Source organism: Mchenga conophoros, linkage group LG15, assembly GCF_057382185.1.
Source record: "Mchenga conophoros isolate Kocher_MC1m ecotype Shallow Benthic linkage group LG15, M_conophoros_male_GT1.1, whole genome shotgun sequence".
NCBI lineage: Eukaryota > Metazoa > Chordata > Actinopteri > Cichliformes > Cichlidae > Mchenga > Mchenga conophoros.
In genome coordinates this window covers 40,456,176-40,479,053 of record NC_140540.1, presented here as the reverse complement: position 1 = coordinate 40,479,053, position 22,878 = coordinate 40,456,176, and the positions used below count along the sequence as shown (strand labels likewise).

The 22,878-nt window shown below is 41.3% G+C and overlaps 3 protein-coding genes across 4 annotated transcripts in view; 1 reads left to right on the top strand and 2 right to left on the bottom strand.

Annotated features, from left to right (window-relative positions):
- Positions 1–975: 975 nt before the first annotated feature.
- Positions 976–10,054, bottom strand: LOC146558918 (vitellogenin-2-like). Its single transcript, XM_085245848.1, has 34 exons — positions 9,964–10,054; positions 9,622–9,642; positions 9,369–9,520; positions 9,021–9,272; positions 8,759–8,920; positions 8,521–8,669; positions 8,283–8,433; positions 8,037–8,194; positions 7,793–7,958; positions 7,587–7,712; positions 7,283–7,501; positions 6,957–7,174; positions 6,765–6,862; positions 6,553–6,677; positions 6,321–6,425; positions 6,091–6,210; positions 5,820–6,003; positions 5,630–5,723; positions 5,351–5,536; positions 5,102–5,252; positions 4,804–5,020; positions 3,917–4,704; positions 3,783–3,827; positions 3,635–3,703; positions 3,337–3,543; positions 3,111–3,253; positions 2,785–2,923; positions 2,552–2,681; positions 2,260–2,443; positions 2,074–2,168; positions 1,886–1,980; positions 1,594–1,759; positions 1,292–1,453; positions 976–1,200 (listed from the first exon to the last, which is right to left on the bottom strand). The coding sequence occupies exons 1-34, from the start codon at positions 10,001–10,003 to the stop codon at positions 1,091–1,093; spliced, it is 5,427 nt and encodes a 1,808-aa protein (XP_085101974.1). The 5' UTR covers positions 10,004–10,054; the 3' UTR covers positions 976–1,090.
- A 4,157-nt stretch (positions 10,055–14,211) lies between these two features.
- On the top strand, positions 14,212–19,721 carry ctbs (chitobiase, di-N-acetyl-). 2 transcript variants are annotated; one of them, XM_085247627.1, is made up of 7 exons: positions 14,212–14,451; positions 16,495–16,633; positions 17,452–17,660; positions 17,949–18,120; positions 18,213–18,310; positions 18,569–18,730; positions 19,246–19,721. In XM_085247627.1, exons 1-7 carry the CDS (start codon positions 14,338–14,340, stop codon positions 19,432–19,434), a joined length of 1,083 nt encoding a protein of 360 aa, XP_085103753.1. In that variant the 5' UTR covers positions 14,212–14,337; the 3' UTR covers positions 19,435–19,721. The 2 variants fall into 2 exon arrangements, with proteins under 2 accessions (XP_085103753.1, XP_085103754.1); XM_085247628.1 differs by having other exon boundaries at positions 14,449–14,582.
- A 178-nt stretch (positions 19,722–19,899) lies between these two features.
- The window catches only part of spata1 (spermatogenesis associated 1), a 7,981-nt gene continuing 5,002 nt past the window's right edge, over positions 19,900–22,878 (bottom strand). Inside the window, exons 6-13 of the mRNA XM_085246774.1 lie at positions 22,737–22,878; positions 21,947–22,112; positions 21,807–21,867; positions 21,561–21,672; positions 21,364–21,489; positions 21,064–21,239; positions 20,185–20,283; positions 19,900–20,055 (exon numbers count right to left, since the gene is read on the bottom strand). The exon at positions 22,737–22,878 is cut by the window's right edge and continues 258 nt beyond it. Coding sequence (XP_085102900.1) covers positions 19,900–20,055; positions 20,185–20,283; positions 21,064–21,239; positions 21,364–21,489; positions 21,561–21,672; positions 21,807–21,867; positions 21,947–22,112; positions 22,737–22,878 — 1,038 coding nt within the window. The remainder of the gene's footprint in view (positions 20,056–20,184; positions 20,284–21,063; positions 21,240–21,363; positions 21,490–21,560; positions 21,673–21,806; positions 21,868–21,946; positions 22,113–22,736) is intronic.

The window sequence follows — 22,878 nt, the reverse complement described above, 5'->3', positions numbered from 1 at the left end:
ATGTAAAACGTATAGAAATCATATATAAATACCAATAAGACTGTACATCACTGTCACAACAGCGTTTGTTTTCATTTTTTGTCCCAGTCCAGCCCTGAACGTAGTCAAAAATGGCCAATTATATTTTGGACCTCAGAGGGTTAACCCAACAAATCATAAAAAATTAGGTTTAAATTTTTATTCGTGACAGTGTAAACTTGTGTAAATTTAAGCATGTAACAATCAGATTTTTTCTAACAAAAAACAAGTTAGACTTGAGTTTGTAAACAAACCGCCCCATGTTGTGTTGCTTTCTGCAACTTAACATGCTATACTTATTGGGCAGGTTGTAGACAGGTCCCTGTTTACGGCTACATTATAATGATGTGAATAAGCCAACCTTCCACAAATCAAGGAGTGCACTAAAAGGGTCTCTTTCACTTGTACCATGATAAATGTTCCTAAACTGCTTAGGTTGTATTACAAATGTAATTTTAACGTGAGCTCATGACTACTGTGCTTACAAAGATTTCATGTTACTGCAAAATGTGCAACAAATACATACAAGAAGAGGATGAGCAGATTTCTTTTAGAGGTTCTTTAGTAATCCATTTTTATCTAGTTTAATCTTACTCTGTAAAATCACTTTGATGTATTTTATTTACATTTTTATTGGGTTTTTTGTATTTATTGCATTTCTTTAAGATTTTAATATTTTGAGCTCCTTACTGTATTATATCAAGCTTTTTACATAACATTTTATTGCATTTGATTTTGATTTATTTTATTTATTTTACTTTTCTTTAATTTTTCTATTCAGTTTTGCTTCTTTTGAGTAGACTTGACCTCACTGACATCTGTTTGTCATGTTGCATTTTTTCAAATTTTGGTTTCTGTGACTAACTTTTGGGACAAATTAAGTTGATCTTATTTATGTTTTGTTATAATAAAGAATAAGGAAATAATAATAATAATAATAAAAGATGAGCACAACAGTTTCATGCTTCACATGCTTTTCCAATTTATTTAAGTTTACAAGTTGAGCCAAAGCTAATTAACAACACCTGTCTAAAACAGAAAACAAAATGTCATGTGGCCGAAGGCAATGAGCTCAAGCACACTGAGGAGTGCAGCGACAGGCCAGGTGGGCTTCTGCAGTATCCCTCAGGTCGATGCTCTTCTCGAAGAAGCTGCTCAGACCAGAACGGTTCACAGTTGTTTCTGCAACAGTGAAAAAAGAGAAGTGATTGGAGACTGTACGTGATACTAAAACAGAGATAATGTTTTTCAAAGAAGCTTTCTTGCAACTCACCACTGGGCAGGCAGTGAAAGCCAACGTTGACGGTAGTGGTTCTCACTGGGATACAGCCGGGCAGGCACTGCAGCACAGGCTCAACAGAGTAGCATTTGGACTCCACACCTTCAAAGACCATCTGCTTCTCCAGCTTCACAGATTCCTGCTTGATGGAACACTCTGGAAGAGTGTAGAAGGTGAAGGTAAGTATTGTATGTGTGCATTGTTTGATGCCAAATATTCATTGTTTGTGTTGTGACAGTTTGCATTGCAGGTAATGTTCTCTTAGAGAAAGGTCAAGGAAATATTGCAAGGATTACCGGAGGGATCACGGCAGGTGTTTGAAGACAGAACCCAGGAGTGGGCGTAGCTGATGGCATCCTTGGTCACCTGTTCACTGGGTGTGCGGTACTCATCTCCGACATTTCCGCTTGCCGTTCCACAGGCTCCACAAGTCTTTCCTTTCATCCAGTCTGCAATTTTAACCTGAAATAAAAAAGTTCAGATATTAGTACAATGTAGATTAAAGCAGGTATACAAATAGGAAATTGCCTCAGAAAATAATAAATATGCATATTAGATATATGTATTATCAGCATTTTTTTGTATTACCCTCATCTCGTTGAAGCCAAGGAAGACCTCCTGAAGACCATGGCTGGGTGCCATGAGAGCAATGCCTTCATTTAACTGTCTGATCTGTATATTACCTAAAGTAAGTGCAAATATGTATAAGCATGGTTTCAAATGGCACAATCTGGCAGTTCAATATTTTTGTTAAATTAAAAAAACAAAACAAAAACCTGATGGATGCAGGTATGGCAGGTTGCTTTTAGGGATTTCAACTCCGTTAACCATCACCACAATAGCGTTGTTCTTCCGATACATGTCCACATCGCTGTTGAGAAGCAGTTCAAATACATATGATTATTTTTTGGCTCACAGGCTGACCATTATTTCTTTTCCACATAAATCCTGGCTGCTCTTACATGTCTGAAATCTTAACATTGATCTGGTTCTGATCCTGTATTTGGTCTTTCTTCAGCAGAACCATGAATTTGAGTTCTGGTGTGCAATCCTGAGCCAAGACCTGGTAGCACGAGTGTGGCAGCTCATTTCTAGCTTCCTTGTTGTTGAATGTGGTCAGTGTGTTGTTGATGAGGGAGCATTCAACTGAAATGGAACGAAAAGGAAATCACAAGTCAAATCACAGAAATATGAAATCTGTTTTGGGTTTTTTGTTGTTGTTTTTTGTTAAAAAAAACATTAAAATATTTTTACCTGCGTTAGCTTTGGTAACTAAATAGGACATCTTGTCAGCCCAGTTGTCCCGGGATGCTTGCAGCTCGGCGGCAGTGTTTCCAATAGGTAAAGCAACAGGTAGACACATCCCACGCTTGTAAAGGATCGCCTGGAATATTAAACAGTCAGAAAGTAGTTAGAAACACTCTGAGTGACAAAGTGCATTGCAAACATTTTCAGTGCATACAGAAGAAGGGGCAACAAAACTGTACCTTTGGTGTGTGCATCACAATATTCATTCTTGTCTCAGTAGCAACAGCTACAGTCATTTTGATCTGATTACGAGGATTCTTGGCCTTTGCGTAGTTTACTCCAAATGCTTGACCAATAGGGATCATGGATTTCCACGCCCTAGACAAGCATAAAGGTTACTGAGTGTTTTATAAAGCTTTTATCAGTTTTCAGTACAAACGACAGGTTCGAGAGGATGTCAGAAGAAAGTAATTGCTATGCACTGCCATCTGCAAAATGTCTGCAAAAGCTTTTTGATAAAAGCACTGATTATATGCATGAATCGAAATAATGTCCACAGCTTTACCTCTTTGCGTAGTGCTTTATGCTTCTTGGCAGTTTGTCCCAGTTCAGCTTCATGCGGGCTGCGGGCTCATGGCCCAAAAGACCAGTTTCAGCTATAATCGTGACGGAGTATTGCTTGCAATCAACACCCCAGGATATCTTGGCCTAAAATAAATTTCAGTGAGTTAAAGCCTAAGCATCATACCTAATTTTAGTTGGTTACTTCCTCATAAGTTCATTATGTTTACCATCAGCTTGTGCGGGCTCAGCTGCACAGCGTCGGCACAGATTTTCCAGTTGTCCTTCTCAGCGACTCTGGCAAAAATCAGCTGCACTCTGTTGGTCTGTTTGTCCAGGTAAGCTGCTAGCTGGTATCCCTGGACCTTGTGGTCGACTCTCACGGCACGGATTGCAATGGACATGGCAGGAGTGAGTGTGTTAGCGAGGTACTTGGCCTAAAAGTGAAAACCAGAGGTTGATATTAATAATTATGTTTATTCCCAGTTTAATGTGTAACACCGTAAATATCTTCATTTGACTGATCACCTTATTGTAGATGGAATCGAAGCTGCGGGCACTGCTGTGACTGCTGCCACGCTGTGTGGAGATGGCGTGCTGCAAACAAGGAAACCACACATTTAGCCTGCTTAAACAGAAGACATGACGGAGCTTTGATGTGATGCCTAATAATTACCCTGTGGACGTGGTTCTTTCTGAACTTCAAGGCCAGCAGTTGTTGCTGTAATAGGAAAAGAATTGTAAAATAAGTGCCCCACATTCCATAAAATTCCACACACGTCTGCATGCTGCGAAGAGAGGATGACTCACCTTGGACTGAGCACTGCGCCGAGAGGACCTAGAGCTTGATGACTTGCTGTTGCTGCTCTTGCTGTTCTTGCTGTTCTTGCTGTTCTTGCTACTCCTGCTGCTGCTGCTGCTGCTACTGCTGCTGCTGCTGCTGCTGCTGCTGCTGCTGCTGCCAGATGGCCTGAGCAAGTATGAAGCACTGGAGCTGTTCACTCTGGTTCTTCTGCTGCTGCTGCTGCTGCTGCCAGATGTCCTGAGCAAGTATGAAGCACTGGAGCTGTTCACTCTGGTGGACGTCGTGATAATAGGAGCAGCAATGTCAGCCATCTTAGGTCTGGAGCGAGAGGAGGACCTAGAAGAAGATCTGGAAGATGATCTGGAAGATGATCTGGAAGATGATCTGGAAGATGATCTGGAAGATGACTTGGAAGAAGATCTGGATGATGAAGAGGAGGAAGAGGAGGAAGAGCTTGAGGGAGAGCGGCTTGACTGAGAGCTGCTAGACTGGGACTTTCTGGAGCGAGACCTATGGGAACGAGAGCTGGATGACTTGGAGCTGCTGGAGCGGGAGCTGGATGAAGAAGACTTGCTGGAGCTAGAGCTGGATGAAGAGGAGCTGGAGGAGCTGGAGGAAGATGATGTGGTGTTCTTGAGACCAGGTGCCAGTATTTTCTTGATTTTCAAGAGGACATTCTTATCCTCAAGAGCTTCCTCCTCTTCGCTCATGTCAATCGCTTTAATCATATTTTCTGCTGCTTTATCTCCGACCTGAATCTCAACTTCAATCTTCTCAATGACTGGTCCAGAAGCTGGAATATAAATTAAAGAATAATAATTAAAAACAAAAACAGGACTTTTCCACAATGTTTTGCAAATTTGTTAGGTTAAAGCTTCAACTTCAAGTTCACCTGGAGCAATCCTAACAGAAGCAGCATGCTTTCCCATCAGAGCGTAGAGAGGGCAGTCTCTGATGTAGGCAGCATTGTGAGATTCAATCTCAGCGTAGGCCTTGAATCCTAGCATTCTGCTTGAAGCACGGACTTTCTTCCTGTAGGTTTTAGGGAATTTCATTTTCCTCCCAATCTTACGTGGCAGGTCAGCAGGAATGATTTCAGATGACGCAGACTGTAAAACCACAGCAGAGATCGCCACGTTTATTTCAAAAAGTTAAATGTTGAAAATAGGAGGCAAGTGAACCAAACTTACCATTCCACCAGTTATAGATGATGCCATTCTGGAGATCTTTGAGTTGAGAGAGGCCTTTGAAAGTTGTGATGCAGCTTCAGATGACATCAGTGGTGTGCTTCTTGCGACTGGGAGGTCTTCCACATTTCTCGCAATGGCAACCGTCTCAGCGCTGTATGAGAGAAAAAACCCCACCCAATAAAAACAGATGCCGAAAAGGACCAAAAATCTTTGAAATGCATGGCAATTAGTGACAAGGATGGAACATACTGTGCAGATGCAATTGTGTTAATGCCCTGGAGAGACAGGAACTCAACCTTGAAGTGGCCCTTAACAATATCAATCCTTGCTTTCATCTGTGCAGGAACAGCTGTGTAAACTTTGGCTTTTGTCATCACTGCAGCCTGGATTAAGGCGGTGTTCACACCCATGACTGCATAGGTCTGTATGGCAACACTGCAAAAAGACAGAAAATATTTATTCATTAAGAGTTATCTCTGAATTCATTCATTAAACTGCGGAAAAGAAGCTTCTCAAGCTGTTGTGTACCTTGGAGCAACTGTAGCCCTCAGTTGAATATCGGACTCCACAAGCTGGGAAACCCGGTAGTTGACAGGCAGAGGTGGTGACACAGTGGCTTGGACTAGCAAAAGAACACAAGAGAACAATATATTTTTCATATCAATATCAATATATTTTTACCTTTTGTAAACTTGTAAACTGTCCAAATGAAACTTACCTTCAATGGATGCAGCAGTCACAGCGGATGTAATGAGGCTGATCTCCATGGGCAACCCAACAGTGGTGGGAAGGATGCGACGGAGCTCACCGAGCAGCATTGGTTTAGCAAAATGTGTTGCGTAACCAGACATCATAGAATTTACAGCATCTCTGAACATGTTTCTCAAAGGTCCACTTGCAAACTGTGAAGGCAACGTTGCTTATTAGTTTCAACTTAACATAATGCATCATTACTAAGAAACCATATGAGGCTGTGGGAGAAACCGTACCTGGATAAGCTGGTCAACCTTGGATTTGTCAATGTTGACAAATGCAATTTCTTGTCCGAAGAACTTCACATACATAGAGGCCAGGGCCTGGCTCGAAGGATTAGCCCTCCACTCATAAAGCTATTGTGGGAATAAATTAGGTTAAAAACAAGTAAAAGAAAAGTCAGCTCTCATAAAGAAAATGTGCCTCAGAATCCCATTTTCACTCTTGCCACAGTAGTTCAACTTACAGCTCTCATGGCTTGTTTAATCTTGGTGATCCTGTCTGCATTCTCAGAATTTTCATGTCGTCTTTTCAAAAGAGCCTCCTGGATTCCCTCAGTCCTCACTCCAACCTGAAAAGTACGTTATTGAATGCATTCGAGTGCAGATACTGAAAAATGTATGGTTTACATATTGAAGCCATTGAATTGCATTGCCGAGTGTTTTTTTAGTTACTTACTTAACATTTAAACGTCTTACCTCAAAAGCATCAACATAAGCTCCGGCCATGTAAGTACGGGCTTTGGCCATAAACATTCTTGGTAACACGGTTGCAGCGTCATTAATGAAGACGGCGCTGGCGGCAGCACCCATCATCCAGGCATCTGGCAGGCAAATGGATAAACATCATCACACCACATGCACAAATCTAAGGTGTGCAACAGCGGGTTATTTATCTGCTATCGTCTTACTGTTATAGGTATCCACATGGAAGGCTCGGCTGTAGCGGAAGTTCAGTCTGCCTAATTTGGGGTTGAGGAACCTCAAGGCAACAGTACATGCTGCAGCACTTAAAATAGAACAAGGGGATATTTGAGATTCGATAGACTAGCATGCATAGATATAAAGCATCTTAGAAACATGAAAATCATTTAGGTTCTTACACAGAAGCGTGGTCAGGGGATGTGGTCTTGGCCATGGCCTTCATGTAAGAGTAGACAAAGCTAACGACCTGCAGGTTTTTTTCTTTGATCAAGGCTGTGGAAATGCTAGCTGCTAGACCCACGGGGAGCTTAGTCTCAAAGAGCACCATGGCAGCAACCATACGGAGTTCTGCGTGGAGATGCTTTTCCATGAGCAACTGAGCAGCTATTTCCTGGACCTAATGAGAAAGACCGATTACTATAGCCCCAACTGAACACTGCACACAAAATAGGTCTCAAGTATATTTATTGCTATTGATGGTAGGAATCAGAAAATGTAGTCTCACCATCTTGGGTTCCCTCTTTGCAATTCTCCTCAGAGCTAGAACAGCGTCGACCTGAACTTTGGGTGGGACTCGGGCAGCAGCACTGCCAAAGCCAGGCAGGAACTTCATGATTGTCTTAAGGCTAGCAGGATGTCCAGCGTTATCCAGGCATTTGAGAGCGACAGTGAGCTGATCGATGTCACCTGTTTCAACAGCCTCCGCAACTTGTCTATGTACAGGCTGTGCAAGAATGTAAAAAAACATTAAAGCCACTGATGTCTAAATTGAACTTTAGCAGAATAAAACATGTTCAAATAATACATACTGTCACAAGATCAGATGAGCAAGAATGCTGCGCTTTACAGAACCTGGAAATTACAGTGCCCCAGCCCAGCATCACAATCTCGTTGAGCACAGCGTTACGTTTCACTCTGTGGTTCTCAGCCAGGCTCTGAAAAGTGGTGAAGACACAATATAAAACTGATTTCATGTCACTGCAAATATATAGGAAAGCTTAAAAAAAATACTTACTCTGACAAGTTCGATGGTTTTCTGGTCAGGTGTCACAGAGTGCAGACATTCCAAGAGAGCCATAGCAGCTTCAGTCTCACTTAGCTCATTAGCAAGGAGCTTCTCCATGAGGAACTTAAGAGCAGCATGAGTGCGAAGGTGGGGGACAGCATTCAGTAACCAGTACCTGGGAAAGAGGAGTACAATCCCATTATCCGTGTCATGTTAGTTTCTTGGGCCTTTACTGAATCAAAGCTGCACTTACCTGTGATCAGGTCTAGATTTAAACTGAGCCCAGAGGGACTCAATAGTCTCGACTCTGGCCACACGCATCAACTGGATGAGCTCAACAAACTTCAGAGGGGCATCTTCATGGACCTTGGCCACGTTGGAGGCTACCAGGTGGTTCAGAGTGCTGACAATCTGTGAGGAAACAAACAATCCAGATGAAAAGGTTTGTGGATACAGGGTGAATTCAGAAAAGGCTTTTTCCAAGTAAATGCTGCAGTACCTGAGCCTCGGCATGGGTGACCCTCAGAAGATGGATGGGTGTCTGGAGAATCTCGCTGCCGTGCTCGTACTGCAGGGATCCGCGGTGAACATAGGTGTATCTGGCATGATCCACGGGGGTGTTCTCGATATCCAGGAAGGTCAGAATTTGCCTGTGAGGGGAGATAATCATTCAATCAATGTGGCACGATGCTTATAAGTCTGTAATGAAGCATAATATTTTAGTTTAAACCACATACTTAGACTCCATCTGAGCAGCGCCATTCAAAATGTTGAAAGGTGAGAACTCGATGACCTCTCTAGCAACAGCCTCCATAATCAGAGAACCACTGGGTGCTGGCTTCATGATGTAGTTATAGGAAGCAGTTCCCTTCAGGCTCTTTCCTCTCTGCAATTATAAAACCAACGCAATCTTCAAACTGCCAGCATGAAGACTTCTAGAAGAGAGATTATGAAACAACTAGAAAATGCCCTTACAGCTTCACAATCATGGCATTTCTCTACGTGTTCCAAGCCGACGTCCTTCATGATTTTCTCCTGGCAGTGGTTCAGGTCCTTGGTCTTGGTCAGATGAATGCGTTCGGCCCTCATGTCCTCCCTGATGACATAGTTGGTCTTGCACACACCGTGAGCACCAGACTAGATCACGAAATACAATCAAAATATAGATTGTTGTTATTTTCCATCAGTGTTCAAGCATTTTGTATGAAGGACCTGATGAAAGCGAATTTTTTTGTACCTCTTGCATCTCATAGACATTCTGTGTCTTCTTTACATTCAGCTGCAGGAGGTTGATGATTCCCCTGTAGATATTCAGCACTGTTGTGGAGACACCAGCCGGTGCAGACACTCTCCCGACAACGCCATTTGTATACTCAAACTTGATCGGTGTCGAGAGCTGAGTAGCCAGGGCTGTGGTGAGCTTGGTGGCCGGATGGAAAGGATCTTTGGGCCAGATGCCACTGTACTCCAGCAACTGAGGGTCTACAAGCTGCAAAAAAAAGAGGAGAAAGAGAGAGAAACAAGCTATGTTTCAAGTTGTCTGTTTCAATAATCTTTCATTTTAATTCTGCCTAGTGATCTGTACCTTCAGAATGTAGTCGTTGGCACTTGTTGCACTGATCAAAACTTTGCTCTGGATTTTAACCCCAGCTCGAGCCAGGCCCTCTTCAGGCAAGCCGCCCATAAGAACCGCTTCATATTTGTACATGTAGGTCTTAACAGAAGCGAATCCTGGGGCTGTAAAAACAGAAAAAGAAACAAAGTGCATTTCTAAGATGAGGGAGAAGCTTTCTCTATTAACTGCCTTTTGTGTTTAACATAACAGGACAACAACATACCCAAGTTGGACTGGTCCCCCACTGTAACAGGAGAAGAATAAATGTTAATTTGGTGTCACAAATGACAAGAAATAGGGAAGAGAATTTGTAAAGGGATAATGATACTAATTTATATAAAATTTATGCTATTTTGCCAGAATGTGCTTAACATTTGGCAATTAGCATTGTTATATTCTGGCAGCATTAAACTGCTAGCACTGGCAGTAACAATTCTTCTCAGCTGCAAGTCTATTGAAATTCTTATTCTTAGTTGTTATCTAATTCTTAAAAAAGACTGTTTTTTCAGAAGATGAATTTTTAGTTCAATTTAACAACATTTAGTTGTAAATAATTCCTACTCACCTGCGAGAGCCACAGCAAGAGCTAGTACAAGCACCCTCATGGCTGGTGGATGTGAGGATCTGCAGGCAGAGGCGTCCTTTTTAAGCAGATTTTTTGCTGACGTTGCCCATCAAATGTATCATTAACTAAATGCCGGCTGTCTTTGGTGTTGATGTGACCATGCCCTGATCATACAGATTAGACAAAGTAAATAAACTAATAGGAAACATCACAGATGTGACAAGTTGTATTGACCTGGCTCTTACCTTTCACAAATTTCCAGAGATTTCCCAATGTCGCAATTACAAGAATATGTTTTTCTTCTATAGCACTTCACACATTTTAAACACAATCGGTTTTCTAATCTTAAGCATTTCGCTATTTTCATAGGTATTTTAATTTATGAATGAATAGAAATATTAGCATACCAATATTTCAACATCCTTAGAATTAGCTTTATGTGTCCACTGTTTTCAATAAGCGATTTATCTCAAACCATTGGTTTTTTTGGTGAGATGCTTTAAACAAAGGTGGACAAAGGTTAAATAATTATCTCTCGCAGATATGATTTGTTTCCACTTAGTAATTCAGTGAAATGTCAGTGTGCCCTGGCAGGCGACTTTTTCACAGTCATGTCATCTTGCTCCTGGCCATGACCAAGAGCACCTTTCAAAAGTCAAGCCAACACATGTTGACATAACAACCGCTGTCACGGGTTTTTTTAAGAAAAGAAAATAAATTATCTAATTTAATGAAACTCAAATGAGTAATAAAAAATTTATATTGAAATTGTGAGTTCTGTTTTGTCTTGGGGCGGATTTGGGATGCCAGGAACAGCTTATAAGGCATCAACAGATATAAAAGCTCATGCACACATTTTCAGAGGCTATTAATATACTTAAAAAATAAGTGAGAGTCGAGTGACAAATTCAAATGCAGTGTAGTTTTAAAAAATTCAATACATTAAGGCCATATGTTTTCTCTAAATGTGTTTGATAAATATTAGAACAAGAAACAAAAAGCAATAAAACTCATTAAAAAACCCTAAATTTAAATCTACTAACAGAAAATTCAAAAAGGATTCAGACCACAGACTGGTCAGGACTTATTGAGGCACTACGTATCCACATGTATTGATGGCATTTTGTAACTACTTATTAACTGATCTGTGTTTTCTCATTTAGATGGAAATTGTTTCAGTGAAACACACTCACACTTCATGATTTTGTGAATTGCAAAATTATTTTGCAGATAATACAAAAGAAAGAATATTTCATTCAGATGGGGTTAGCACCACTATGTTTATTTATGGGCGATCGCGGCTCAAAGAGTTGGCTGTTCGTCTTGTAACTGGAAGGTTGCCGGTTCGAGCCCCGGCTCGGACAGTCTCGGTCGTTGTGTCCTTGGGCAAGACGCTTCATCTACCGCCTACTGGTGTTGGCCAGAGGGGCCGATGGCGCGATATGGCAGCCTCGCTTCTGTCAGTCTGCCCCAGGGCAGCTGTGGCTACAACTGTAGCTGCCTCCACCAGTGTGTGAATGTGAGAGTGAAAGAATAGTGGAATTGTAAAGCGCTTTGAGGGTCTCGAAAAGCGCTATATAAATGCAATCCATTATTATTAACAAAGGGGAAAAGGAAAAGGTTCATGTCTACAAGCATCAGACACAAAGTGTGACAATGAAATCACCACACCTATTCTTCTGCATCACACTTCTTATCACCCTCAGTGTGAGTCCTGAGGCTGATACCAGCCAGTGTAAACAAGTCCTGGCCTGTTTATGGTGCCGCTTTCATTTGTCTCTGTCAGTGAATGAGGACGAGGTCACGTTTCCCAGCCATTATGAGACACAGGCTAATTTCAGGTCTGCCCCCCTCCCCTCCCCTTTTTGACTTGTACACACAATAAATTTATAATATTTTAAATGAAGTTCTACAAGCAATTCACATGTTCCAATAATCTGGTATCCCCCACCCCAACACCTCTGATTGTTTTTAACGTAACTTTTGTGTGCGTTTGTGTGAGTAAACTGTGTGCAAAATTATTAATCCAAGTGTTACAGGGTTATTTATACTGTTGAGATGCAATTATTATTCTATATACAATTATAAAGAATAAATGGATAAATAACGATGCCCAGCAATGCTGGATAAAACTGTAAGTAGATTTGAATCTCTGCTAAAGAAAAATTAATTCCAAAATTATTTCACCAGCTCATTTTTATATTTTCAATAATTAAAATCGGGTAGAAAAAAACATCAATTCATCTAAATCTATTTATTTATTTTTGCTTTTTAGAGATATTCAGTGTTTTGCTCATGACCAGCTGTTCTTGAAGCCAAACAAAAGCTGCAAATTTCACGTTTGAACAAACACCACAATTTGTAATGTTCACGTAATGCCACATTATTACACCCCGAGTACAAAACACATCGTTTCATCTGGTGCCCAACATCTTTAGCAGGTTAGCTTTTGCCAAAATGTCAGACAGTTGTACATTCAGATGCACTAAAAACTGGACACAGCGTGCTGATTGCTGGGAACAACATGCAGAGGGTGACACTGGGAGCAAACACCTCCTCCTCACCCTCACGTACACACAGAGGGTTTTCATTGGACTCCTGACATCTGCTGGCTCTCCTGTGACGGCCTGATTGGCAGATGGTGTGCAGGTCATCACATGCTGATATTGCTCCCTTAGCTGCTGGATGTTTACTTTCTTATCTCTTTGTTACAGTAAAGGTCTCCTCATTTCGACCAGTTAAATTGCCTTCAAAATCCTTAAATTCTTCTTTTCTGTTGTTCATGAACAGATGATTTTAGTTCACATGTGCTGAGTTTTGTGAAAAGTGAGGGAGTGCTCTTGATGCAGTGCCCTGGATCAACTTTTTAGGGACTTTTAAGGAAACACTGATGATAAGGAGTTACAATATTGCTATTATTTGACAATTCTGCACACATAAATGAAGACAGTCCTAGAAACTTGTTTTACATGCATCTTAGAGAATAAATGTCACTAAAAAATTACTTCAAAGATGTGTCACAATAGCACTGGAGCACAGCTATATACCAATTACAACAAACCATTCAGACCTTTATGTCTTTAGGACATGTATACTTTTGGTTAAGACACATGGTTGTTGTAATCTGGCTTCACAGATAACTATAACTGGGATCCATCTCAATTGAAGTACTGTATATAGTGTTTTTTTGTTTTGTTTTATTTTTTAAATAAAAGGCCAAAGGAAGCACGACACTCGAAATACCTGTATTAAGTTCCCTCAAAAGCCTGCAAATAAAAAGAGACGACTCACATTAAATATCAAAGCTTTCAAGAGTTTCTTTGTAAAGTATTTATGTGGTTCTTTATGATGATCCGAACAGAATAACACTTGATGCAGCGACAAAGACACATTGTGTAACCGATCAAAGGAAGAGAGGGTGGTAATGGGTCAGATTGACCCATATCATAATTGGGAAGGTTAGATCAGAGTTCATCATTTGGAGATGTGTTCTGCCCCTGAACTCAAATCTGTCAATATTTGCCTGGTTTACTTTGACCTCTGTTGGCAGCCTGGCCTATGGAAGCCCGTTTCCGCCACTAAAAAAAAAAAAAAAAAGGATCCATAACTCAAAATTTTGAGTTATTTTCTTGAAATTTCGAGTTATTTTCTCGAAATTTCAAGTTATTATCTCGAAATTTCGACATATTAACTCAAAATTTTGAGAAAAGCAACTCGAAATTTCGAGTTAGCGCTGCCAATCAGTAATCTACGTGAATGACGTCATTTCCATGTTACCCGGAAGCTGAAGCCCTCAGCTACAAATGCTACAGCTAAGCTACCGGTATTACATCCAGTCGTGAATGCACAGATTGCTGAGTGTTTTCAGCCTGGCTTCACAAATGATGTGTTATTAGCTGAATCACATGGTGTTACTATCAGCAAACATACTTTAATTTGTTGGGATCCGTTTTTGAGTGCGCGGTCCTGCGCCATATGCTTCCGGGTAACAAGAAAGCGACCTCATTCACGTATATTTGTGATTGACAGAGCTAACTCGAAATTTTGAGAAAAGTAACTCGAAATTTCGAGTTATTTTCTCGAAATTTCGAGTTATTTTCTCGAAATTTCGAGTTATTATCTCGAAATTTCGAGTTATGGATACTAGCTTTTTTTTTTTTTTTTTAGTGGCGGAAACGGGCTTCCATACTGGCCCGCTTTTTCTGTAATATAGAAATATATCTATTTGAAATTTTTCTAGCGACTTGGATTACTTTGTTTTCTGAAGCTGTACAAATAAATGACAGTAGAAGTTTGTCCCATCTCGCACGCCGTAGGGCAGCTCACAGTCGCACGGGTTCACTCTGCGCTAAAACTTTCCTCTTTCTGCTAAAGATGTTGAGCTTTCTTGTGATTTTGTGCTCGCTCCTGACCGCCTGTAGGTCCAGCGTGTGTCCGTGTGAGAGACCGGAGCTCTGCCAGCAGATCCGCGAGGAGAAAGACTTCGAGGTAAACTTAGTTGACCAACCTGTTGCTGCTAAAACTTGGCCGAAAAAAACAAAAAACCTTTGAACCCTCCGCTCATCGCTCGCAGCCAGAGACATCTGAGACACTACAAACAGTGTGGTGGCGTAAATCACGTAAGTGTTGGTGCTGCTGATGTAAAAGCTCATCGGAAACAGGTGAAACGTTGCGGGTTTACTCTGATTACAAATGGCAACAACGGCAATGAGCTAAGGCTGCTGCTTGGTGCTGTGACTCAGTATCCCCATGATAGAACAGAGAAAGCCCGACTCATAGTGGTCAAAACCATTTATAATTCTTTTTATTCAATCATCTTCCGGAAGAGAGAGAGAGAGAGCCCTGCACAGCCCAAAGCTCTAACATTAGAATTTAAAAACGTCTCACATACAGGTGTTATTTCGGTACTTTACACGTCACACAGTTTCGATACAAACACTCCTTATATGGTACAAGTTCCTCTTTTCTGTCTGGCTTCCTGTATTTATTAATATACTTGTATATTTCTACACTAACGTCCTGTTTTTCAGTCTGGCTGAGCACAGTTTATGAGTCAAAAGTGGCCTTGCTTTACAAACCTTCATTATTAAAGTACATAAAACAATATAATAAAGAAAATAAGCACTAAGGATATATTAATTACATGACACTACCAGTCCTCTTTAGTGTCGCTTACAGGTGTAAAACTATAAGGCTCGTGGCCCAGATTCGTTTGACAGCTGTTTGACTCTCTCTCTCAGAGACCATCCTCAGGTGAAACTAACAGGGCTCCCAGTTAGGCGAGCTCCCAGCTCGTATGTGTGTCCAGGGACCAGCTCAATAGTCCGCACACACACTGAACCTCGTATTGGTTTCCAGATAATCGCAGTCCAGCCCCATATCATCACACACTGTTCTCGTTACGTGCTCTCAGGAGAACACGGTGAATATGTGGCCCTTTAAAGTTTGTGTTTGGTTCATTATTTCTTTGTTGTATATCAGTGAAAAGCATGATTGTTTCCTCGTAAATGGTGAAACATTTGTAAGGGATATTTGTGCATTTGTGGGTTGTGCCCATGAAAAACGAATACCAAACAGCTTATTCTGCTATCGCACAAACACACATTTGCTTACCGTTTGTGCTGAGTTTATATAAATCTGGGTAACATAGTCTGTTCGTTTAATTTAATTTAATTTTATGCTTGTGGTTAATGCTGCATCTATTAACCACAGGCCATTCAAAATTAAGAAAACACCCCCAGAATCTTTTTCTACTTAGGAGCTTGAGGAAACTTCAGTATTCCCCAGTAAGGGTAAAAAAACAATCCCACCAACACTTTATTTTGTTGTTGTTGTTGTTGTTGTTGTTGTTGTTTTATGCCATGAAACATATAAATAGAACTTTTTAGCTCTTCTGTTTCTTCCGTGCTGATAAGAATGTGTCCATACCTGCCTGGAGGTCGCCCCTGATGGAACAATACTCTAAACACAGTATTTTCAGTTCCCATTTACAAGGCACATCAAAGCCCTGTTGGAGCACCAGGGGCTTTTCTGTTAAAGCTAAATATATTCAGCTTCATAAAGTTCCACTGTGAAATAGTGAAGTGCTTTCTATAAACATATGTTTGCTCTGCTGAATGCAGGATTTTGTTGACCAAAAATGATTCGGGCAAATAGTTTCAATAACAGTTTATTTGACATCAGTAGTACAGAAGAAGTGCAGAAGAACGAGGTGGTATTTGTCTACATTTACCTATTTAACCAGGAAGTCTCCAGAGGTTAAAATCTGGTTTTCAGGGGATGCTTGACCAACAATGAACACCATCATAAGGTTACAAAATTATACACTCGGCCATATAACTCTCAGATAATCAGTAAATCCTACTTTAATCTTCAGTTTCTGATTTATTTTTTCAGACAGCTGTTCAGTAGGTATACCAGATGTTCCTTTACACATATAGTACTTAACAGTTCTGACCTTTCAGTAAATCCTCATCATTAGCTTTGCTATTATGCCACTGTATGTGTTTTAATTGTGTGCGTCGTTTTCAGGTGTTTATATTTGACGTGGGTGGGAAGACATGGAAATCCTACAACTGGAGCATGGTAACAACAGTGGCAGCGTTTGGAAAATATGATGCTGAGCTCATGTGTTACGCTCACTCCAAAGGCGCACGGGTCGTCCTCAAAGGTAAGATAACTTTCTTTATTGTACTAAGAGCTGACTGGAGTTTACCTACATGTAACTAAATATCTCTCAGTACTTGCACTGATGTTGTGATAATTCCATATTTCATTTTTCCATTTACGTCCTGTGACTGTTCAGTTCACAGCAGCACCCCTCACTACTTTTTATTTTAATAGGAAATTTATTGAAACATATGCAAACATACATGGAATCACAATACACAAAGAACAAATAGATTTTTAAAATTCTAACAAGCTTGAAAGTCAATATTCGGTATTACCACCTTTATTTCTCAGCAAAAAAACCTGAACTTTCTTAAACACGATTTCTTTCTGTCAACACTCACTGCTCTACACCTCTCCTGACCTCCTCCTCTACATACTGGTGATGGTTTGAAGCAAAATACAAATTTCAAATTTGGATTCATAGTTGTAGATAAAGAAATTAGAACAATTTATGCGTCTTTGCCACAGATTGGCAACAAAGTGCCTAAAGATAATATTTAAAATGTGTTGTTTTTTTTCTGACAGATTGTTATGTGTAGACACAACCCCGGTTCATCCCTTGAATTAGCTGCATTTTATGCCCGAGTGATTCATAGGTCAGCGTCTGAAAACGATCAGATACAAGGACTGATGAGTGAACAATCGTCCAAATGTCCAAAGAAAGACTGTTGCTCAAGACAACTTAAATGAATTGCAAGAAAGTCTGGATATAAAGAAACCAGGCGTGGCTCAATACTTTTGCACGGTACTGTATGTGGTGCTTCTTCTCATTGAGTTTTTGTACATTTGTCTATCTTTTTGTGTTATTGGGTAAAGGCGACGTCCCCCTCTCCTACATTGTGGACCAGGACAACAGAACTGCGTGGATAACAGACAAGGTCATGTTGGCCAAGAGTCAGTTTATGGACGGGATTAACATAGACATTGAACAAGCTGTGGAAGAGGGCTCACCGGAGTACTATGCCTTAACATCTCTGGTCAAAGAGACCACTGAGATGTTTCACAGGGAGATCCCAGGATCTCAGGTAAAGCGGAATGACTGGGCACTCGGAGACAACGGTCATTTTCCAAGGCCAGTCTCTCAGTTTGAAATCCATACTAAACCCAGCTTCACCAGTCTTCACAGGACGTGCTTATTTTTCTATATCGTTACAAGCACATCATCCACTATAATTATTTTATCTGAGCTGAGCACTAAATCAGATAAAAAGTCTTTTGGCAAGACTGGGTAAATGAAAAAAGGCCTATGAGCACTTTCTGAGTGATTTTAAAATCATCATCCCGTTGATGTTTACCTTTTCCTGATTCCTCAGGTCTCATTTGATGTCGCTTGGTCACCAAAATGCATTGATAAGCGCTGCTATGATTACGTAACCATTGCCGAATCCTGCGACTTGCTGTTTGTGATGTCCTACGACGAGCAGAGCCAGATCACCGGCGACTGCATTGCAATGGCAAACGCTCCTCTCCGTCAGACACTCGAAGGTTTGTGGTTTTATAGTAGAACAGGAGAAAGGCATGTTGTTGTAAATCTACTTGAGACAATGACATGAAATACTCGGTGTCGTTCTTTGTAGCTTATGACCAGTATTTGAATCTGAAGATCAGTCCAAAGAAGATAGTGATGGGAGTGCCGTGGTACGGCTATGACTATCCATGCCTCAACTTTTCCCAGGTAAGAGATCGTTCATTAAAAAAATAAAAGTGAGGATTCGTTTGTTGTTGAAGGTTTTTGAAGACCAGTGAAAAGGTGTCTCCTCGAATGGGGACACGAGGTTGTTCATTAGGCTGAACAAAGGCGGGATAATGACATTTTTATAGGTTATTAGCCGATAGCATTACTAACCTTGCCCAGTGTGGGCCATATGTGATATAATACGAGGCCACTCCTGCCTGTTATTATAACACACCGTCATTTCTTTTCTCACACCAGGAGGGCGTGTGCTCTATAGAGAAAGTGCCTTTCCGTGGAGTTCCTTGCAGCGATGCGGCTGGAAAACAGAAACCGTACAAGTGGCTCATGGAGCAGGTCAACAGCTCGATGTCAGGCAGGCTCTGGGACGACGAGCAGCAGGCTCCCTACTTCAATTACAAGGTGCTCAATTTTCTTTCATATTTTAAGGATAAATCCTTTTTCTTCTTGAAGTATACAAACGCATGGATAAGGTGTTCAATTAATTATAAAATTAAATGTGCATTTAAATATTTGGGTTTTAGTTCTTTTGCTTCCAGGCGAAATGTTTTAGGTCTCGGACCAAAAAGGCAATATGTGCAAGAAAGGATCTGTGCACTGTTTAGCTCCAGTTAATATTTAAAACAAATATTAATATGCAAACCAAGATTTCGACTGATATGATCATCTCTTCAGGCTTGTGTTCTTTGTTTAAGTTTGACTAGCTTCATGCCTGCGTGGCGCTTGTATTTCAGGGAAGAGCCGTTTATCTGGATGCACTGTTAAAGTACAGCAGTGTCACTTCCCAAACGGAAGGAATTAGCCTTCTGAAACAACTAGAAACATTTCTGCTATTTGCCCTCAGGGTGGATGGACAAATCTTTTCAGACCACAAGATGGCGCTATTATCAAATTTATGTTGTTGCTTCTTTCCTCAGGACCAGGACGGACAGATCCATCAAGTTTGGTACGATGACCCACAGAGTATTTGCCCAAAGGCGGATTCGGTGATGTCTAAGGGCCTGAGGGGTATTGGCATGTGGAACGCCAACATCTTGGACTACAGTGACGATCCGGTCGCCAGGCAACAGACAACAATGATGTGGAACGCTCTTTTAGGATGCTAGCTGTGCATGTGACAAACCATCCCAGAGCCCGCCTCTGTTTGTTGCTAAGTCAACACCTCCCTTTGTAGCAGTAAAGGGGGTATTCGAGGCATACTTGCACTTGAGAGTTAATTGTTTCTTTTATTGCTGCTGCCTTTGACTGGGTTACATTCCTCTTTGCTAAGCGAAATAACTGTGATTCTCTAAAAAGGAAAGCCAGTCTTTAAACGTCCCTACACTGAGCTTACTGAGATTTATGCACTTTTTTAAATAAATAAAACTTGTTTCTAATAAATCTTTGAATGAAATTACAGAGTAAGCAGTGGAATTTTGTTATCTCAGCACATCAGAGTTTACATCATCTGAGAAACCCAAACTTAAATTGACATTATAAAACAATGCAAACTATTTTGGTCCAATCAAATAACATAACTAATTAGAAAGATGCATTCAAGTCCAAAATAATTAAACCAGAAAACGGGTTTTTCACGTGCAGTTTATTCTGAACTGGGCAGCGCTGCTCTGGACTTGTGCTCCGTGCCGTGGAGTATTTCCCATCAGGCCGGGATGAGATGACTGACTCTTCTTCTGAGCCAGCTCAGCCTTCAGGGCTCTGAGCTCAGTGGCCGCCTGTTTTCTCAACTAGAAAAACATTCATAGGAAACACAAGAAAATGAGCTCTGCTGTGCGCCGTGATTAGATGATTTTATTGATGATATGTCTCTTGACCAACCAACTCAGGTATTTTAACAGTTTTCATACATCACTTACCTTTATCTCCGTCACCAGCTTCATCTTGCCATCTTCTACCTTCCTCTTCAGGTTGTCAATCTCGTGGCTCTCAGTCATGATCTGAATGATGAGCTCATTCTGTAAGGGATAGTCCGTCATTAAGTTTATGGGTGGAAAACTGTTTATGGGTGAGTGGCCATTTGAATTAGATACACCTGTTCAACTACCCGTTAACACAAATATCCAAATCAGCCAATCATATGGCAGAAACGGTGCGTTTAGGCATGTAAGCAAGGTCGAAATGAGCTGCTGAAATTCAAACTGAGCGTCAGAATAGGGAAAAAAGATGATTTATCATTTACTACCTGACTGCTGGTAGAAAGACAACAAATTATTTCAACTATTATATGCTTGGTTGAAGGCTACAGCAGCAAGAACGCCACACTGGCTGCCGCTCCTGAGGGACGCTGAGGCTACACCAAAATGGAACCATTAGACGATTGGAAAAGTTTTGCCTGGTCTGATTCAACTCTATTTCTGCTGCAACGCTCGGATGGTAGGGTCAGAAACTGGCCCCTGTTAGTACCATTTCATCATTTTTTAAACACCACGGCCTAGCCGAGTGTTGTTTTTGGGATGTGATGGAACAGGAAATTCAAATCCTGGATGTGCAGCCAATAAATCTGCAGAACTGTGAATATGAACCAAAATCTCTGAGGAACGTTTCCTGCATCTCGTTGAATCTGTGCATAAAGAATTAAAGCAGTTCTGAAAGCAAAAGAGGGTCCAGCCCAGAACTAGCAAGGTGTAAGTAACGACTGGTTCATTGTACAGACCTGAAACTGAGCCACTGAGACTTTAATATTAATACTGAAGATGCATTTAAAAAAAGAAGGGAATCATGTGGTTAGATTGTACCTTCATGGAGGATCTTCCTTGGTGTCTGGGCTTTGCTCTGTTATCTCGGGCCTGCAGCTGATGCAGGACTTTGTTGTAAAACGTCTCCAGTTCTTGTCTCAAGTTTCTCAAGTTCTCGTCCAATGGCGCTGTGGCCTTCTTGGCTTCAAAATATTTCTTTTTCCAGCTGTCACGTGCTTTATGTTAAAAGGACGGAGACAAATTGGTTAACAACTTCAACAAAAAAAAAGTTTCACTAAATTGTTAGCGCTTTAACTCAGATTGGGGAATAATTAAAAACCTCTGGTGACTGGTGCTGACCTTGGTTCCTGCGGTGTCTGTTCTGGGCTAACAAGTCTTTCCCCTTTCGCAGCAGCTCTTGTCGCGTCCTCTCCAGCTGCTTTCTCTCCTCCTGTACCAGCTTGATTTCACTGATTAGTTCTTCCCCTTTTAAATAAAAAGCCCGTCAGTTGTACTAATAACAATCAGCATAAAGCCTGCAGATACGTCCGGCTTACTGTTTGTGTGAAGGACTGGAGAAGCAGCCGTTTCATGGGTGACTGTGGCCAAGTCTAAACCTGAAGGTGGTGATACGGCAGGCTGAGACAACGGAGCTAGGCTTTCTGACAGCTTCACAGAAAAACAGAAGATTATCCTGCAAAGTGTTTTTCTTTTGTGGATCCATGTTTTACAAAGAGCACTGAAAAGGAGACGATCATGTAACCAAGATATACTTTGTGTTTTTTCTAAATGTCACACGTTACCCTGGCTGTTCGATTGTTTCTGATGGACTTCAGCGCGTGTTCCACTTTTGATTTCCCAACCCTGAAAAACACACACAAGTAGTTTCAGTCGTGTCCATGGAGTAAGAAGTTTTTAGGTCAGTATGCTGGCTGCTCGGTACCCGTCTGTTAGGGAGAAGCCTGAATCTCTGTCCTCCAGGGACTCCGCCACTCCTGAATGTCTGGCTGCTCTGTTTCCTCTTTGGTTATGTTTCTTCTTTCTGCAGGTTTCTTCTTTCTCTGGCAATTCCTTCACCTGAGCTGAATCAGCCACACACTGCTGGAAATCTGTAAGCAGAAAAACCTGCATCTGTCTTTTCTAAGAGTTTCAGCAAATAGACATTTTATTGCATCAAATACAAGACGACGACTTCTTCTTTTGGCTGCTCCTTCTAGGTGTCACCACAGCGACTCATATTTCACCCTAGCATCCTCTTCTGTTACACAAACCCTCTGCACGTCCTCCTTCACTACATCCATGAACTTTCTCCGAGGTCTTCCTCTTTTCCTCCTTTCTAGTTGCTCCATATTGCACATTCTTTGTCCCATATATCAACTCTCCCTCCTCTGCGCATATCCAAACCATTTTAGCTTTGCCTCTCTAACGTTGTCTCCAAACTGCTCAATCTGGGATGTCCCACTAATGTATTCATTTCTAATCTTGTCCATCTTTCACTCTTGCTTTCATTGTTCTGTCACAAATTGTCTCCACCCACTCCACCCTGTTTGCACTCTCTTCTTCACCTCTCTTGTGCACCGTCTATTATTTTGGATGGTTGGGCTCAGGTATTTAAACTCCTCCACCTTCACTATCTCTACTCGTAACTTCACTCTTACACCTTTCTCCCTCTCATTCACATGTTTTCTGTCTTGCTTCAACTGACTTTCATGCCTCATTTCTCCAGAGCATACCTCCACCTCTGCAGCCTTGCAGTTGGGGTGTGTGCAAAGCAAGCTGGGGTGCCCTTTGCTTTTGCCCTCGAAAACACTCCTGCTCTGCTCTCCTGATGGAGGAGAGAGTTTCACCTTCCTTCTCCCCGCCTCCTTCTGAAGA

Bases quoted from the DNA above. Each gene is read 5' to 3' on its own strand.
- LOC146558918 (XM_085245848.1), bottom strand. From the start codon at position 10,003: ATGAGGGTGCTTGTACTAGCTCTTGCTGTGGCTCTCGCAG. The intron at 8,434-8,520 runs GTATGTGGTTTA...CTCCCCTCACAG, and splicing joins GCTGCTCAGATGGAGTCTAA to GCAAATTCTGACCTTCCTGG. The intron at 3,828-3,916 runs GTGAGTCATCCT...TTCCTATTACAG, and splicing joins GGCGCAGTGCTCAGTCCAAG to CAACAACTGCTGGCCTTGAA.
- ctbs (XM_085247627.1), top strand. From the start codon at position 14,338: ATGTTGAGCTTTCTTGTGATTTTGTGCTCGCTCCTGACCGCCTGTAGG. The intron at 14,452-16,494 runs GTAAACTTAGTT...CGTCGTTTTCAG, and splicing joins GCGAGGAGAAAGACTTCGAG to GTGTTTATATTTGACGTGGG. The intron at 18,121-18,212 runs GTTTGTGGTTTT...CGTTCTTTGTAG, and splicing joins TCTCCGTCAGACACTCGAAG to CTTATGACCAGTATTTGAAT.